Genomic DNA, 19,272 nt, shown 5'->3' with positions numbered 1-19,272 from the left:
AAGCTGCAGCACTGTTAGTAAATGCAGAGGGCTATGACATGCAAAGAGGGTGGTGGATATTCTAGACAATTAACTTTTCCTGGAGTAATCACATTTCCTAGTTCACAGGAAGATTGCAAGTGGATAAAAATGACTTATGGAAAGCAATAACATGTTTTTTTAACTTTTAATTTGTTTTTTAAGAATTTTGTTATTAGTAGAATATTTCTGATAGCATCACTTTAAATGCATAAAATATTCTACTCTTACTGAAAAAAACCTCATTAAATTATATAAAAAAAGGATTTTAGTTGTGTATTTTATAACACTATTGACTGTATGATGGTGTGGTACCAGCTATCATGATCTGTCTGGGTACTTGAAATTTTTATATTTTGTAAACAAACTATTACATTACGGCCAACCTGTATTCATTTAACATACTTAACACAGTTTCATTTTACATTTAACTCACAATTTCATTTCTTTACCCCAGGTTGTTACCCTACATGTCCACCAGATAGGCCATACTTTGAAGAGGATACCATGCGTTGTGTGGCATCTTGTAACTGCTATGATGAATATGGAGATGAATTTAAACCAGGAGATCCAATGCCAGGTCCTAGCAGATGTTCAGTTTGGTAAGACAGTTTCCATGAAGAGGATTATATATATATATATATATATATATATATATATATATTTGATTTGTGTTGTTTGTTGTTAAATAGGAAATACATATCTTTGTACTGGCTATGAAGCAGTCCTATTACCATACAGCAACCGAGGCCAAACATTGCTAGCGACATTGGTGATAGCTGTCAGCTGCCTGGAAGCCACATTTAAAACCTCCAATTCAGTTCAGTTGACAGATGTAAAATTATGAACACTAATACAAGATATTTAAGACAGTAAAAGAAAACCCAACAGGTGTTCTAACCAAGCACAGTCAGTAGGTGCTTTTTGGCGACTCTAACTTCAGGTACACAATAATTGCTTTCAACTCCATAGCCCTACACTGTATCCAAAACTATGAATCTAGTAAACCTGGGTGATCCAACAAACCTGAAATGAAAACATTTGCCAACTAATAGCAAATGATTTTTAGGAAATCCATTGCAGGTTTGTTGCAGGTTTGTTGGATCATTCTTGTTCATGATAGTCCAGTCTTGGAGAGCTTTAATAAATCAGACCCTATGTGTGGGCCTGAAAGGAGCACACTGCAAGCTTTGTTATTTATGACTACATACTCTTCAAATGCTTTATGTGTCATTTATTAATAAGCAGCTGTATAAAAGAAAGATGGTATTGCTAATCTAAACTTATTATTATTTGTTTCCAGTAAATGCACCAAGACTGGCAGAGAATGTACCAAGGCAGAAGGTATGATATACATATACAGTCATAGGAAATACAGTATGCAATATGTAGTAAATATTTATTCTATAAATATGATTAGAATATGATGGAGAAATATGCATATTTATTTTTTAGCTGTGCCAAATAGCATGGCAATGTAAAACATTACATTTCATGAGCTTGATCTTTTTTGAAATGACCTCTTGATTTATAGGTATCCTGTTTTGGTGTTTAAAAGTAACACTGCACTAAAAGAAAAACCTTCCTCTCACGGTTAATTTTTGTGTGTGGTGGTTTAAAGGAACCTGTGCTGAAAAGTGGGCTTCTATTGGTGTACTCTCTTTTTGTATTTCAATCTTTTTATTAAATTTTGACACAATAGAAGAAATAACAAACAGATAAGATAAAAACAAAAAAGATAACAAAAAATAATAAACATTTTGAACTTTTTGAACACTGGAATATGTAACATGTAGCAAGTTCTGTCATTGAATAAAGTAATATGTTCTGTAATAGGTAAAGAACAATAACAGACATAGTAAAAGGTAACAAAACAATGTCATACTGGAAGAAAATAAAAAACAACATTTTACCATCTGAGCAAATTCAGTAGTGAGACATCCAGTAGTCAAGCACCATTACACTTGAAATGAACAAACAAGAACTGGATATCTCTTACATGTGTGTTGTGAAAAACAAGAGATTAAAAAAGGGAGTAAATCAGCGAATCAGAAAATCCCAATATTATTCCAACTAGAATGTAACCAGTAAGTAAACATAAAAAAGGGAAAACACAAAGGAGACAAGAGACAAAGGAGGTGTGTATTCTCCTTTTGCAAATACTTCTTGTTTGATTGTTCCAAAGGCTTCAGATCTATTTGATTCACTGACCTGGAACAAGTATTGAAGAGTGCTGACTGTAGCTGAATACTGTTTTGAATGTACTAGGAGCAGTTAAACAGCTAGAAAGAGAACATATACATCAGCTTTTGTATTTCTCTTTTTAATGTTATAACAAAATGCTGTTGGTTGTAAAATTGTCCAGGATTGTAGGAGATGCTGATACAGCTCCTCTCAAACCCAAAACAAAAGTGCCAAAGTGTGGTTCTACTTGTGTAATCAGCAGAGCTCCATTGTCACTTTGTCAGCCAATGACTGCACTCAAGATACATTGTAGTTGGCTGTACCACTATTCCCAAGGCATCTGGATTCCCCATCACCCCAAAAGTATAACAAGCCCAAACCTGTTGCAAACCGTTTGTCCAAATTATAGAACTCCTGAGTTCCTTATAAATGTTGTTCTTATTTGATGGATTTCCCATCACTTCATGTCTTTTTTTGTTTCTGCAGTCTGCTGCGAGTATGAAGGCTCTGAGTTTGCTGAAGGAGACATTGTCTATTACACAGCGGATGGAATGGGTGGTTGCTTAAATGCAATCTGCTCCGAAAACTCAACATTAGTCCGCAACACTGGCCCCTGCCCAACAGTACAAGTTCCAAGCACAACATTTGACTTTAGTGGAGCAATCACACATTCATCATTCTCCTCAACTTATGAATCTACATCAAGTGATATTACAAGTGAAGAGTTAACAACCTCTTCAACTGCCTCAAAACTTCCAACTGGTAGGTTGTCTTCCATACTTAACATCCCTTTCAACATCCTTTTAACAGGTATGTTTAATGCCACTAGGTGAGAATATATTTAGAATGTTGCCCTCAAATCTAACCTGGTTCTTTAAACCGGTAAGCTACAGTAGTTAGATTTTTCTTTAGACAAACCAGTCACTACTTTTTTAAAATTATATAAAAGGATAGCAAACCCTATTATATAATGTAAAATGTATTTTTTTTATAATTTTTCAACATTTTTTGGGGAGAACCCCTTCTGTTTTTACCATTAGGGCAGTAAAGAATGAAGGAGCATCCCACAGTTTCCTGGGATACATACATGACATATCCCAGGAGACTGTGGACTGTGCCTTCTCCGCATGCCAAAGATCAGGCATGCGTCAGAAAACTAGATAAGTTATGTATGAGATTAGGTATAGTTATATTCAATAGAAAATTTGAATTTATTATTTCATAGTTAGTTGAGTAAAACAATCTAAACTAATAAGTAATATAATGCATTATTTATTTCCTATTTAAAACTATAATTATTTAGCATACTTGCAGCATATAGCTCTCAAAAAATGATTTTGGTCTTACATATAATTTTACTGTTCATGGGTAAACTAGTTACATTTTATACAAAAATTTCAGTTAAGCTGTATAATATATGAAAAGTTCAACAAATGCCATAAAACATTTGGTATGTCACGGTATGAAACTGAAATCTGACAAAATAAAAAAAGATCATGGAGTGAAAAAAACATATCATTTAAAATATAGGTAAATATCAGGACCGTCAACTTTTTTTGTCTGCAAATGCTAGCCTGACTTTCTTACTTCATGTTGACTTTGACACAAATAAAAGAAGGCCAGGATGTTTGACCATTACTGACTGTCATTTGCTGCCTGATTGTTCTGTATCCCTGGCTAAGCTTGGCTTGAAGCCAGAGGCCACAATTAATTTTTAAACAATTTGGAAATAAATTGGACATTATTATTTTGTGGTCTATAAAAAAAAAAGTCAACTTAAAGTCCCATTTGAACAGTAACTGCAGTAATCCTGCAATATTGTTTTCCTTTTGATTTTGTTCTGTAAAATGTGTTTAAATCTAACCTTTAAAGCCACATATAAATGTAATATGTTATTATTCAAGGACAAATTGAATATATTACATTTGCAGTTTTCAAAATAAAATAAAGATTAGGTAGTCTTGTTTAGTTACTTCCTGATATATGGTAACAGCGCTCTGTCCCTATCTTCCAACTGTGCTCCTGTGTTGTCATCGTAGCACACAGATGACTATTTCAAAATAAAGGTGATTGGGCATCGTACTCTGTTCTCACGAATTTGTAAAATCATTTGTATTTGTTTAAAGACTCGTACTGCAAGTTTGTATATACAGTGCTAAACTAAATGTAATTTAGTTAGTATTTACATAGTTTTTATTAACATTAAGGCTAGTGTGTTATACTGTATGTGTTTGTTTGTTTCATTTGATATATAATAATTACTATGTTTTAATAATTTCATATTTTATGTTTAATTTCAGCTACACCTACTGTGTGTGTTGAAGCCTATAACTGCAATTGGACAGACTGGTATGACTTGAGTAAGCCTGAAAATGGGGCTGGAGATATAGAAAGGTTAGAAGATATTGAAGCCCAAGGTCACGCAATATGTAAAAACCCCAGGAATGTTGAATGCAGGGCAACAGATCATCCTGATAAAAAAATAGAAGATTTAGGACAACGTATAACTTGTGGAAGAAAGAAAGGCCTTGTTTGTCTGAATAGTGAAAATCCACCTATGTGCCTAAATTATGAATTCAGATTGGAATGCTGTAAATACAGGGTGTGCTCTACTTCTACAAGTATTGAGATTAAAAACAGTAGCTCTTCTGAAGAAGTTCCATCTGGAGTTCCAACCTCTAAAGGCCCAACATCGTTGCCTGGTGTTGCCTCTTCTGAAGAAGTTCCATCTGGAGTTCCTGAAGAAGTTCCATCTGGAGTTCCAACCTCTAAAGGCCCAACATCGTTGCCTGGTGTTGCCTCTTCTGAAGAAGTTCCATCTGGAGTTCCAACCACTAAAGGCCCAACATCGTTGCCTAGTGTGTCAATTCTTCCCACACCTGTCAGCACAGGTTCTACTGGTTCTGTAACTTCTCCTCCTGATACAGGCACATCAACTTCTGGCACATCTGAAATTTTCACACCTTTAACAACAACGGCCTGTAAAGTTAAAATGGATTGTCGTTGGACACAATGGTTTGATAATAACAAGCCTAGTTCAAGAAGTGATGGGGATGAACGTGAAAATATTAGTGACACAAAATCAAAGGGATATGATGTATGTACAGTCCAAGAAGTTGAAAAAGACATTCAATGTGAAGCCTTAAATGCCAAAGGACAGGCTATTTCAAACAATCAACAAAAGGTTACCTGTGACCTAAGAAGAGGCTTGCGTTGCAAAAATCGAGACCAAGCTGGAAAGGAAAAATGTCACAACTATAGGATGAGAATTTTATGCTGTACTGAGTATTGTGAGCCTCCTAGTGACTCCAAACCTATTACTTCAGGACCATCACAAACTGGTGGTGTGACAACCCCAAGTAAAGAAAAAGAACCTACAGGGTCAGCATTAGAAACAATATCCACTGGAGAAACACCTGCTTCAACATCATCAAATGAAATAACAGCTTCTGTTTCCCCAACACCAGCATGTGAAATTCAAATGAAATGCCGTATGACTCCTTGGTATGATATCAACAAACCAACCAAGCAAAGAGATGGTGGAGACACTGAAAGCATTGAAAATGTAAAATCAAAAGGACATAAGGTGTGCAAAGATTTTGAAATTGAACACAAACTAGAATGTGAAGCAATTGATCGAAATGGAGTAACAATTGCCAATAATCAACAAATTATGACATGTGTCCTGGGAAGTGGACTCTCATGCAAAAACAGTGATCAGAGGAGAAAAGAAAAATGTCATAATTACAGAATAAGGGTTCAATGTTGTGAAAAATACTGCAAGCCAGTTAAACCTGGCAAACCAGTATCTACAGATCAACCTGGTGAACCAGGGAAAATCCCTACATCTGGCACTCCAGTGTCTCCGGGTCAACCTGGTGAACCTGGCACACCAATATCTCCAGGTGAACCTGGCACACCAGTATTTCCTGGTCAACCTGGTGAACCTGGCACACCAGTATATCCAGGTGAACCTGGCACACCAGTATTTCCTGAACCCGGTGAACCTGGCACACCAGTATCTCCAGGTCAACCCGGTGAACCTGGCACACCAGTATCTCCAGGTCAACCCGGTGAACCTGGCACACCAATATCTCCAGGAAAACCTGGTGAACCTGGCAAACCAGTATCTCCTGGTGAACCTGGCACACCAATATCTCCAGGCCAACCTGGTGAACCTGGCACACCATTATATCCAGATCAATCTGGTGAACCAGAAGAACCTGGCACACCATTATCTCCGGGTGAACCTGGCAAACCAGTATCTCCAGGTCAGCCTGGTGAACCAGGAGAACCTGGCACACCAGTATCCCCTGGTGAACCTGGCACACAAGTATCTCCTGGTGAACCTGGCACACCAGTATCTCCGGGTGAACCTGGCACACCAATATCTCCAGGAAAACCTGGTGAACCTGGCACACCAGTATCTCCGGGTGAACCTGGCACACCAATATCTCCAGGAAAACCTGGTGAACCTGGCACACCAGTATCTCCGAGTGAACCTGGCACACCAGTATCTCCAGGTCAACCTGGTGAACCTGGCACACCAGTATCTCCGGGTGAACCTGGCACACCAACATCTCCAGGAAAACCTGGTGAACCTGGTGAACCAGTATCACCAGGTCAGCCTGGTGAACCAGGAGAACCTGGCACACCAATATTTCCAGGTCAACCTGGTGAACCTGGCACACCAATATCTCCGAGTGAACCTGGCACAGCAGTATCTCCAGGTCAGCCTGGTGAACCTGGCACACCAGTGTCTCCAGGTCAACCTGGTGAACCTGGCACACCAGAATCTCCAGGTCAACCTGGTGAACCTGGCACACCAGTATCTCCAGGTCAACCTGGCACACCAGTATCTCCAGGTCAACCTGGTGAACCTAGCACACCAATATCTCCAGGAAAACCTGGTGAACCCGGCAAACCAGTATCTCCAACACCAGTATTCCCAGAAGAACCTGGTACACCAGTATCTCCGGGTGAACCTGGTACACCAGTATCTCCGGGTGAACCTGGTGAACCTGGCAAACCAGTATCTCCAGGTCAGCCTGGGGAACCAGGAGAACCTGGCACATCAGTATCTCCTGGTGAACCTGGCACACCAATATCTCCGGGCAAACCAGGTGAACCTGGCACACCAATATCTCCAGGTCAGCCTGGTGAACCTAGCGCACCAGTATCTCCGGGTGAACCTGGCACACCAATATCTCCAGGAAAACCTGGTGAACCTGGCAAACCAGTATATCCAGGTCAACCTGGAGAACCAGAAGAACCTGGCACACCAGTATCTTCAGGTGAACCTGGCACACCAGTATCTCCAGGTCAGCCTGGCACACCAGTATCTCCTGGTCAGCCTGGCACACCAGTATCTCCAGGTGAACCTGGTACACCAGTATCTCCAGGTGAACCGGGAACACCAGTATCTCCAGGTCAACCTGGTACACCAGTATCTCCGGGTGAACCTGGCACACCAATATCTCCAGGAAAACCTGGTGAACCTGGCAAACCAGTATCTCCAGGTCAGCCTAGTGAACCTGGCACTCCAGTATCTCCAGGTGAACCTGGCACACCAGTCTCTCCAGGTGAACCTGGCACACCAGTCTCTCCAGGTGAACCTGGCACTCCAGTCTCTCCAGGTGAACCTGGCACTCCAGTCTCTCCAGGTCAGCCTAGTGAACCTGGCACTCCAGTATCTCCAGGTAAACCTGGCACACCAGTCTCTCCAGGTGAACCTGGCAAACCAGTATCTCCAGGTGAACCAGAAGAACCTGGCACACCAATATCTCCGGGTCAACCTGGTGAACCTGGCAAACCAATATCTCCAGGTCAGCCTAGTGAACCTGGCACTCCACTATCCCCTGGTGAACCTGGCACACCAGTATCTCCGGGTGAACCTGGCACACCAGTATCTCCAGGTCAACCTGGCACACCATTATCTCCGGGTCAACCTGGCACACCAGTATCTCCGGGTCAACCTGGTGAACCTGGCACACCAATATCTCCAGGTCAGCCTGGTGAACCTGGCACTCCAGTATCTCCAGGAGAACCTGGCACACCAGTATCTCCGGGTCAACCTGGCACACCAATATCTCCAGGTAAGCCTGGTGAACCTGGCACACCAGTTTCTCCGGGTCAACCTGGTGAACCTGGCACACCAGTATCTCCTGGTCAACCTGGTGAACCTGGCACACCAGTATCACCAGGTGAACCTGGCACACCAGTATCTCCTGGTCACCAGGTGAACCTGGCACACCAGTCTCTCCAGGTGAACCTGGCACACCAGTATCTCCAGGTCAGCCTAGTGAACCTGGCACTCCAGTATCTCCAGGAGAACCTGGCACACCATTATCTCCTGGTGAACCTGGCACACCAGTATCTCCAGGTCAACCTGGCACACCAGTATCTCCAGGTCAACCTGGCACACCAGTATCTCCAGGTCAACCTGGCACACCAGTATCTCCGAGTAAACCCGGTGAACCAGGAGAACCTGGCTCACAAGTATCTCCGGTTCAACCGGGCACACCAGTATCTCCAGGGGAACCTGGCACACCAGTATCTCCGGGTCAACCTGGCACTCCGTTATCTCCAGGTCAGCCTGGCACTCCAGTATCTCCAGGTCAACCTTATGAACCTGGCACACCTGTATCTCCAAGTCAGCCTGGCATACCTGTATCTCCTACCACATCTTCCAGCTGTAAAATTCTGAAACAAGCAGAGTGTCGCTGGACAGAGTGGATAAACACAGAAATACCAACTACTGGTGGTAACGGTGAAGAAAAGGAGAATAGTGAAAATCTGAGAGCTCTGGGAATTGATGTTTGTACTGCAGAGGAAACTGAAAATAACATTGAGTGCAAAGCTGTGAGAAATCCAGACTTGAGTTATGAAGATATTTCCCAGGTAATAACATGCAATGTAAAGGATGGATTACATTGTAAGAATAAGGATCAAATTGGGGACAACAAACAATGTAAAGATCATGCAATACGATATGAATGTTGCTCTATAACATATATTGAAACATGTGGTGAACCATCCACTCCTTCTACCGGAACCATATACACTGAACCCTCTCCTCCAGAGACATCAGGTGCTGTGGAAACTCCTTCTGACACATCTCCTACAACTAGTTTACCAATAAGATATCCATCATCCTCTGGGGCCTCACCATCTTCTGGCAGCCCAGTAGTCTGTTTCTGTCAAATAAGAGGCGAATTTTACTCTCGAGGTAAGAATGAGTTTGCTTTTTTCTAAATGGACTGTAAAATTAAGTAGAATTTCATATTATTCAAATTAATTTTTACATTTGATGGCCTACAATGATCAACACAACTAATGTTGTTTTAAGATCATGATATTACTAGATGGCCATTATTTATATATTTTTTTCAGGTTGTGAAAATTTAAAGTAACCACATACTTCCACTATAGTAACAAACTAAACATTTAACCGTAAAGGAAACTTTTCCTTAGAAAAAGATGCAATTGCCAAATTGTTATTCAGCAAATGCTAATTGCCTTGCATTTATTATGCTCTAAAAAATATGAGTTAAAGACCTGAAACAAACATGCAGCAAGGCGACTAGAAATTTGAGAAAGTGGTAGGCAATGACCATCCCTCTTTTCTTTCAGGAAGGGTTTGCCCTAAAGCACAAGGATTTCTTAAATACTATTTTCCTTGATGCAAAATAACCCCCCCCCCCCCCCCCAATACAGATGTAAAAGAACCAATAGAATGCATTGTTGTGTTGAGGTTCATGACTTTGTATATGTTTTAGATACTCCAGCATTGAGATCTCTCATAAATTCCTAATGTTCCTGCCCATCTTTGCATGTTCTAGCTCCTTCTGTTGCATTAACAGCATATAAAATTGCCATATTATTTGATGTATGCATTTCTAAAGTATATGGCAAAATAAAAACCTTTTTTTATTTTAGATAGTATGAAATTGGATTAGAAGCAGTGTTTTTTTTCACTACTCTCTGAGGTTAGAGAATTCTATTAATTTCCTGTCCTGCTAGAAATGTTTTAACAGACTGGAAATGGGGGAAACACTTTCGCAGGATTAAAGACATTAATAAAACCTAACATGGGAATTTAGCCTGTTGATCAGCAATATTATACCACTGTTTTTTTGTATCATTTATGTGTTAGTATTATGTATTTTGCAGTATGCATATATTATTAAAATATACTTGTTGACCCTGCCGAAAATCTACTTGTTGTCATCCACGGGCATTATTTCCAGTTCCAGCACTGAAGATCACCCCCCCCCCCCCTCATGTGATTAAAAAAAATGTGGTGGTTTGTAGCCCCTCTAAATACTTCTAATTCTAAGGTGACAAAATCGCTTCTTCGAAGACTGAAATCACTGTCTGCATTTTGTTGTTAACCTGGAGCAGGAATTTGGTATTGGCAGGACTACCTGGTAAAAACAAAAGGAAAAGAAAAAAAGAAAATCTTTTAATGCAAAGTATTAGGTTTTTTTTTTTTCTTGGATATCAATAGAAACAGTTACTTCCGAAAATGATGCTACAGTTTCTGTTTAGGGTATGCTACTGAATCTGGTAATGCTGTTCATTTTATATGTACATATAATTAAACACGTGAGAGTGTTCTTTGTCTTATGATTTTTTTTTTTGTGTAATTCAGGTGAAATCATCTACACTAAGTATGACAATGCTGGCTGTAAATTTCATGCAGTTTGTGGCTTATCATGCAAAATGGAATGGTATGTAGGTGACTGTAAACCAACAACAGAACCTGAATCAGGGGAACCTTCCCCCACTGAATCACTAGTTACTGTCATATTGGATGCTGGCTATACAAGACCCCCATATACAAGGCGACCAAAAAAGAAGCATCCTCCAAATGAAGGAGAAGAAGAAGGTGGTGTAACAGATGAACCCAGCATCTCATGGGAAATTGGTAATTATAAGCCATGTTTTCATTTGAATAAATCTCATAAATATCCCTCAATGTTTGTCATTTTTGACATCAGACAGTTTGTTTTTAAACAATTGACTATTAAATATTGCCATTTTAGAAATGTGTATATATGTATGGGCATAATTACCGATTTATTTATCGATTCCACAGGGCAGATAGACTTATAGAGTAGAAGCCATTCACTTAGCAACTTAACATCACATTTTTAAAAATATCTTTAGACCAGTCACATTACACCACAGGGTATTCATCTTTGCCTGTTCTCTAGCTCAGTTTGTCTTGATTGATACAGTGTGTGATGCTCACATGATAACATCAGTGCCCCTCTCTGCACTAGTTTGTGCTTCGCTGACTATGTGGATTCAACAAGCTGCTGCCAGTTATGCACAGGTGCCATTCTTTTTTAAGTGACATCAAAGCAACAATGAGATAACTGAAAGGTACAATATTCTTGAGGATGTACCAATGCAAGGGCAAATGAATTACCAGATGTGGATTATTTTCCCTTATGAAGTTTTAACAATATTTTACAGGGTGTGGACCTTGTGAATGCCAGATGCCCGACTGTAAGACAGGGTATCGCGTTGTATCCCGATTGACTCCAGGTGCCTGCTGTGCCAATATTACTTGTGGTATGTCTCTTCTACATTTTCTTTTTAACACATTTTATTGCTGTGTGAGTGACATAGGAGTAGAAAACTACTTTTTACAACAAAGTTTTTGTTCTTCAAGCTTGATACATACCATTTATATAGTCTCTTTTAGTTTTAATATTTTATCTTTATTTCTATTTAGAGGTAGAATTATGAACTACATACTCTAGTTTAAAATGAAAAACATCTTAGTCCATTTTTTTTCTTTTTTGCAGAACCGGATTCAGTTTGTGTAGTTGATGATGTGATATATCAGGTAATGTTTTTTGTTAGTTTAAATATTTGAAAAAATATCACAGTCAATTTCTATTTAGTTGTTACTACTACAAGACAACAAGTAGAAGTTGTTGTTCTACAAAGAAGTAGGTTTGCACATACTACTCACTTTTCTATGATCTTGTGCTCCTCTGCAAGTGCAGGTAGATAGCTTCCTGGCCAGCAATTGTTTTGTGTGCTATATTGAGCTCACAGTGCTCTCCAAGTTGTGGAAAATTAACAATAAGTGCCAAACTTCTTTCTAAGATGTTTGTAAGAAGTAAGATAGCTGATAAAAGCTCACACAAGCCTGGGCTGTGTTTTCTGATTTTAAACAAGCTGCCACAGTTTGGGAACACCCTTTAAGGGGGCAAGCTTTGAACCCTTTATAATCCTTGTGCTGCCACCCTTTTTAGTAAAAATCCTATGAAAACAGCAGGAGTATACAAAAGCCCATAATGTCCTTAGGGTATATGTTGACATGAATGTCCACAATTCTCAGGATAGTGTTTGGTGACAGCTGTTTTAATATAACATAAAAACAATAATCTGGAACAATATTTAATCTATTGCTTCAAGTGGTACATCATGTAGAAAACTATGTAATACTATAGGAAAACAAAGTGTACATGGAATCGATGGCCAAGTGGCTGACGTTTTTCAAATATCTACATCAGTATCTGAAGTAACAAATAGTAGTAAAGCAAGCACTCTGTGATAATTTACATTTATAATGGCCTTTATTGATTTTTTTGTTATTGTTATATTATTTGAATAAGCAACTGCCTGAGTTTTTCTTTGCAGTCACTAAGATTGAAATTTGTATATAAAAATGGTAAAATGTAGATTGAAGCACCCAATTTGTTGTTGTAGAAGAGACTAATAAGTACTTTGATAAAGGATTTCCAATGAAATAAAACAACCGAAAAAAGCATGATTAAAGCCGGATCATGCCTTTATTTTACTTTCATAAATTTTTTTATAGCGGGGTTCTCTCATCCCACAACCCAAGAATTCATGTCAGAAATGTGAGTGTGCCAAGGATGAAACTGATGAATCAGGCTTCTACGCTGTCAAATGCGAAGAGATCAAGTGTGATAAGAACTGCAAAGAGGTGGGTTGTCTGTTATCCTGGCAGCAGCCAACAACATTGCAGCCTGTTATACTCTGGCATTATATAATTTTTTGTTGTTGCATGTTATTAACTTAAATAATTAATGTTCTGCTGAGTTGGAAATGTTACCTGGATATCCATTCTAAAGCAATACTGGTCTATACATCCCTTACTTTTCCTTTTTCACTTCACTCCCAACCAACCTTGCACCAAAGGCACCATCGGATCTGCAAAAACAAACATTAGTAGACGGAATAAGTAAGAGACCCTTCTATTGTACTATGCCATGTTACAAAGATAAATATATGTACGTAAGTTTATGTCTCTGCCATGTTGCCAAATGATGGTTCTCCATCCACTGGCATTTTTACAAACAAACCATCCTATGGCCATGTTTCATTGTTACACAACACAGGTAATAGGGCAGCATGGCAGAGAAAAGAAGACATTACATTTTGAGAACACAGTTTTTTTGCTTGGTTGTGGCATGCAGATGAAGTGGAATGGTTACTCATAGACGCTGAAAATAAGTTATTTCACCTAACATTAGTGACACACAAGAATTATGGAAACAATAATTTTAATATTATAAAATGTATCTATAATACTTTTATCTATAGTTGCTAAACTTTTTTGTGCTGTTACCTATAGGGATACAAATATGTTGAAAAAGAAGGAGAATGTTGTGGTCAATGTGTACCTAAACAATGCACAATGAAGAAAGAAAAGCCTGGCAAAAAGAAGGCAGATGAAATAAATGCGTCTGAGGAAGGAATCACAGCAGATAAAGGAAAAGAAGGACAGGAAGAAAATGAAGGACAGAAAGGAAAGGAGGGACAAGAAGAAAAAGAAGGACAGAAAGGCAAAGAAGGAGAAGAAGGACAGAAAGGCAAAGAAGGAGAAGAAGGGCAGAAAGGCAAAGAAGGAGAAGAAGGACAAAAAGGCAAAGAAGGAGAAGAAGGACAAAAAGGCAAAGAAGGAGAAGAAGGACAAAAAGGCAAAGAAGGAGAGAAGGACAGAAAGGAAAAGAAGGAGAAGAAGGACAGAAAGGAAAAGAAGGAGAAGGACAAAAAGGAAAAGAAGGAGAAGAAGGTCAGAAAGGTGAAGATGAGAAAGATGATGAGGAAGTTAAGATCAACGTAAGTTTAAACAAAACTCTTGGTTGAACCTTTTTACTGTTTCTGATTATTTCTCAGCAGCGGGCACAAATATGTCTTGAATACATTATTCCTTGGGATAATATCCTAAAGGGCATATTACCACTGCAACCTATTTTAGACACTGTAAATTATCCTAATGTGAAAGTATAACACTAAAATCTTTCTTACTGTGTTTAGCTCAGCCAACTTAAAAAAAAACACTTCTAGTGTAACTGATATTTTAACCCAATAGTTGGAAAAAGAGACATAGTGGTTGCATGCGCTACTACACTCCCTCTAGTGATTCATCTGCAAATCTCTATTTTTATGCATTGAGTTAGGATAAATAACAACATTAGTGTCAGTAATTGTATGAAAATGTGACTTTTCTTCCTCCCGTAGATTGGAGATACTTATCGTCCTGAGGGCAGCACTTGTGTCTACTATGAGTGTGATGAAGATGAAGATGGAAACCCTGTTTTAACTAAAGTGAAGAAAGTTTGCCAAGAGCTTGATATTTCCAAGTGTGAAGAGGTAATTTTTAATATTTGTTTTTATCATGTAATATTGCCCCACCTTAAACATGGAAATTAATGGACTGAAACAGATATGGTACTATATTCTTTATGGTATTATATTACATTCCTTACTAAAAAATAAACATATTTATTTATTCTACATGTAAACATCAACGACATGTGAAAACCATAGAAAAAAATATATATCTAAAAAAGTTGTACGAACTCCCATACATGCTCTCTTATAGATGGTTAGGTGTTTGTAGGACAACTTCATGGACAATCAAACTTTTCATAACCCAACCAATGTGAAAAAAGGACAGTTCATTATCAATACCAAATACTGTGCACAGCAAAGCATCACACAATGTATCAAAGCTGTAAGCCCATAATGTGTCATCTTCTAATTAATAAACACACTATATGTTTCCATTAGTGAACTGAAAGGAAAGATGAATACATTCCCATAAAAGGATTAAAGCCTAGAGATCCTAGGCTACGCATGGGGTTTTACCCACACTCTGCTGGCTTTCTTAGAACATTACTTTTTGTTTACGTTTTGTTTAGGGTTGTTTGCTAAATACAATTACAAATAAACGTGAAAATTGTACTTATTAACATTTGCTGCCACATTGAAAAATTGCTAAAAGCATTAACAACTTGGTGACTACAAGCCTCTATGATCTTGCATAGCACCTGCTTACCAGATGCTCAGTACAGTAACCCTCAGTTGCATATGTTGCCTTACGACTATGTATAATGTCATATTTATCATAGGTTACTTAGTGCATTAAAATACTGTAAAGAAAATATTTTATGATAATGATTATCCTAGTTAATAAAAAGGTTTTTGTTTTTAGTGCTTTATTTATGTGTTTTTTTTCTTTAGGGTACAGTTAAATTTGATGAGGATGGATGCTGTCAGACTTGTACACCAAAGATAGGTAAGACAAAAATTAAATTCTAAAGTAAAGAAATCTGATATCCTCTAAGAATATTATATACAAAAGACATTAGTGACATGAAAATTGCAGGTCATGGTACAAGGAAAGGGAAAGCAGAATTATTGTTCTGCAAATGGTTCAGGATGGGAGTTGAAAGGCGGAAATAAGTACTTGGACAAGAAGGGTGAGAAATGTTTAATGAAAGATAGATTTTTGATTGATCTTGAAAGGGGTCTCCATGAGGGATCCAGATTTTTTGGATTGGAACATCTGTCACAGTCTATATGGACCTTTTTAAACAATAATAAGTGGTCTGAAACAGAAGTAAATATTTTTAGGTAATTATGTTTTTTACATCTAAATTGCAATAATTTTGCACTGATTGTCTATAAATTGTAAACTTTTTTCAGTTAAAGAGGTTGTGATAGTAGAGAAGCCAGTTGTTGAAGGATGCAGTGCTCGCAAGAACGTGACCGTCTTAAGAGAAGGTGACTGTGAAGGTGAAGTGGAGCTTACCTACTGCGGAGGACCTTGTATGGGTACATCAATGTAAGTCATATGAGAAATAAAAACAATAAAATTAAACAAGGCTTCTACAAAATATGTTGGACAGTTATGATTTACCAGGTCTTTATCTCTATGCGTAAATGCACATACCACAAATAGTCACATTTAAAGGCATTTAAACCTCCAATGCTTAAAATGACACTAAAAACGCATACTAAATCAATTCATAAAGAAGGCAGATTGTGACTTTAATATTTAAAATTGCATCTAATACTTACCAATATATTCCTGAATTATTAATATAATCAACAATTGGGATTTAACCTTGGCCTTCAAGCTCACTATTAATAAATAAAAGTTAGTGTTCTCCTCTGCAAGGTGAAAGTACAGTCAATAAAAAAAAAACAGACAAGAAGAATCAATCCACTTAAAACTGATAATTAATTTTTTGGAAACTCTGTTGTTGATAAACAATTTCTTTCTCTGTTCATTTGCTAAAGCTATTATGAGGGGCCTTCTTCTCCCTGTTGAATTATTCAGTTTATGTTCTACTACGAAGGAACACCCTAACTATACATAGATGGGTAGCATCATTAGTCAAAGGAGGAAAGAAACAGATTAGTAGTGTTTTATTAAATCATGCTGAAATCTATCATGACATTATCTCTTCTATATTATCTTTCATTTTACCTACACATGGAAAACAATCTAGGTAATAAATTTGTTTTTGGTGCAAAATGTATCATATATCTCAAAACATGTTGAATTACCTAATAGGATACGTTAAAAAACAGTAGTTGTTGCACTGTATACTTGTTTTAAAACAACTCCTTGCAACTCCTTGACAATATGTTTTTGCCTTTTCTCAGTTATTCCATGGAATCTCAAGGCATAGATCACAAATGTACTTGCTGTACAGAGCTTGAGGTAGTTGAAAAAAGGGTCCAACTGCTGTGTGCCAATGGAAAACGTAGAACACGCTATTACAAAGATGTGGTTAAATGTGGCTGTTCTGCTGCTCTCTGTGAGCCCCGTGGATCTGCTGAAGATCAACAACAACAACAACAACAACAGAATCAGAAGCAGTTGACCCAAACCTCTTACAGAACCAGGAGGAGATGAGGAAATCAATGAGAAGACAAGACAGGAAGGCAGCAATATACTGCTAAACATTCTGAAAATGTCCCCTTCTAATGTCTAGTTAACCTCTTACATTGTAGTTATATGTAGATGCCGAATAGACAGGCACATAATGTTTGTGTTAGCAAAAAAAAAAGTGAAAACTGTAAACCAGCTAAATGTTTTGGCTTTGCTATAACCTTTTTAAAATATGGGCACCAATATCTGAGTAAGATTTATGCTTTCTTGTTCTTGTCATTACCTTTTATGTGTATCAATAAACTACAGAATACAAAGCACATCATTCTGGTTGGACTATTCTTTTACATAAGATGCACAACTGGACCAAATGAATCCTAATGCAACCATATGGACAATGAAGGGGGGGGCAGGTGGGTTACATTATGAGGACTATACAGACAATGGTCCTGATTATTCAAAGCTATCCAAGGCTGGAGAAGATACAATATCATGGGAGAACCTAGGTGACCAGCAAACCTGGAATGGATCCGACTGAATAGCTAATAGAATATTTTTTGTAGAAATCCATTCCAGGTTTGTTGGAGAGCTTTAATAAATCAGGCCAATGATCAGAAAATACATTTCAACAATTTTTCTTGAATGGAAGATTATATTATCCAATGACAACTCTAGTGTAAAACACATAACATGGAGAATCATGTAAGATATTGTGACAAAAATGGTTGTTTTAGAAATACTGTCACGGAATAAACTATATTGTACCTGGGCTATATGCATATGAAGTATTGCAGATAGCTCGGGGCTCTGTGGCATTTTATGGAGCTTGGGAAAGCAAAATCTGGTAATATGTAACCACTGAGTTCTCCTGTGTAAATATATAAGCTACACAGATAATTGTTTGCTTAAACTCTATTTCTACAGTCAATACAGCAATCTGCATTAGGTCAAGATCATCATCATCCACTAGCCAAAATAATATAAAAAATAAACAGACCCAAAGTCACCATCTTTCTCTAAATGTGAATTATGTCCATTTAAAAAAAACATCATTTAAGTTGAAGCCTCTTCTGTATCAAAAGTACAAAACACATCATACTTAACCAAACCTGCTAAATCAGACAAATTACCCAGAAAAAGAATTATTGAACCTTGAGTCAATGTTGTAAGGTTTTGTGCTGAAATCAGCTGTTAGATCTTACACATTAGGAATCCAATGAATCACTTTTGCTGTTTGCCCCATAAGTTGATTTTTTTCATAGTGATAATTAACTCAGTATAAAAGGTGTTTTTCTTGATAATATTGTTAGTGTGAGCTGTCTGTGGAAAGTAATAATGGAAAGTTTGAGAAGCAAGGCTTGCATTGTCATGGTTCTGTAACTCTCTTTAAACTGTGTATTTTTCCTAGTAAGACTAGCGCTAGTATTTTCTTAGAGAAATTGCTAACTTATAGGTAAATAAACATAGGTTAGTACATACAATTTAATAACCTTTATTATTCATGTCAAAATTTATTATTCAATTAACTGTTATTAACTAGTGCAGGTTAGTCTGGGAGATATATGTTTGCAGCATGCCCTTTCAAATGGTGGTCTTGTAGTTGTTGACAGATGAGCCCTATAAAACACCTTGGTGTCCCTGGCCTATAAGAAGAGTATTGAGAATCCCTGGCCTATGGAATAGACACCATCAACCAGCCATATCACGGTAGTAACAGATTTGTGAGTTAAAAAAGGAAACCAGGGGACCTGTACCTTATTACAGAAAGGACACATACCATTGATGCATCTTTTACACCATCAGCTTTCTTTGTGGCTGTCAACATTTGGCTACATGATATCTCAGAGCCACAACAAGATTATTAGAAGGCCCAACATGTGTCCCTGATAGCA

The 19,272-nt window shown here is 37.9% G+C and overlaps 2 protein-coding genes and 1 pseudogene across 2 annotated transcripts in view; 2 read left to right on the top strand and 1 right to left on the bottom strand.

Annotated features, from left to right (window-relative positions):
• LOC140337728 (mucin-5AC-like) overlaps positions 1 to 5,919 on the top strand; it is a 57,594-nt gene extending 51,675 nt beyond the window's left edge. The window contains exons 29-33 of the mRNA XM_072421527.1: positions 476 to 620; positions 1,322 to 1,362; positions 2,689 to 2,964; positions 4,503 to 5,848; positions 5,896 to 5,919. Of these exons, the coding sequence (XP_072277628.1) occupies positions 476 to 620; positions 1,322 to 1,362; positions 2,689 to 2,964; positions 4,503 to 5,848; positions 5,896 to 5,919 (1,832 nt within the window). The remainder of the gene's footprint in view (positions 1 to 475; positions 621 to 1,321; positions 1,363 to 2,688; positions 2,965 to 4,502; positions 5,849 to 5,895) is intronic.
• A 312-nt stretch (positions 5,920 to 6,231) lies between these two features.
• On the bottom strand, positions 6,232 to 8,334 carry LOC140337727 (uncharacterized; annotated as a pseudogene).
• A 3,361-nt stretch (positions 8,335 to 11,695) lies between these two features.
• LOC140337871 (intestinal mucin-like protein) lies at positions 11,696 to 17,700 on the top strand. Its single transcript, XM_072421723.1, has 9 exons — positions 11,696 to 11,784; positions 12,021 to 12,061; positions 13,046 to 13,174; positions 13,826 to 14,171; positions 14,207 to 14,313; positions 14,716 to 14,847; positions 15,721 to 15,775; positions 16,186 to 16,324; positions 17,152 to 17,700. The coding sequence occupies exons 1-9, from the start codon at positions 11,709 to 11,711 to the stop codon at positions 17,402 to 17,404; spliced, it is 1,278 nt and encodes a 425-aa protein (XP_072277824.1). The 5' UTR covers positions 11,696 to 11,708; the 3' UTR covers positions 17,405 to 17,700.
• The last annotated feature ends 1,572 nt before the right edge of the window (positions 17,701 to 19,272 follow it).

This window comes from Pyxicephalus adspersus, chromosome 9 (genome assembly GCF_032062135.1).
Source record: "Pyxicephalus adspersus chromosome 9, UCB_Pads_2.0, whole genome shotgun sequence".
Lineage (NCBI taxonomy): Eukaryota > Metazoa > Chordata > Amphibia > Anura > Pyxicephalidae > Pyxicephalus > Pyxicephalus adspersus.
This window is presented reverse-complemented; position numbering and strand designations above follow the sequence as displayed.

Excerpts from the sequence above, each read along its gene's own strand:
- LOC140337871 (XM_072421723.1), top strand. The coding sequence starts at position 11,709 with ATGCCCGACTGTAAGACAGGGTATCGCGTTGTATCCCGATTGACTCCA. Across the intron at positions 13,175-13,825 it reads GTGATAAGAACTGCAAAGAG|GGATACAAATATGTTGAAAA; the intron begins GTGGGTTGTCTG and ends TGTTACCTATAG. Across the intron at positions 14,314-14,715 it reads ATGAGGAAGTTAAGATCAAC|ATTGGAGATACTTATCGTCC; the intron begins GTAAGTTTAAAC and ends TTCCTCCCGTAG.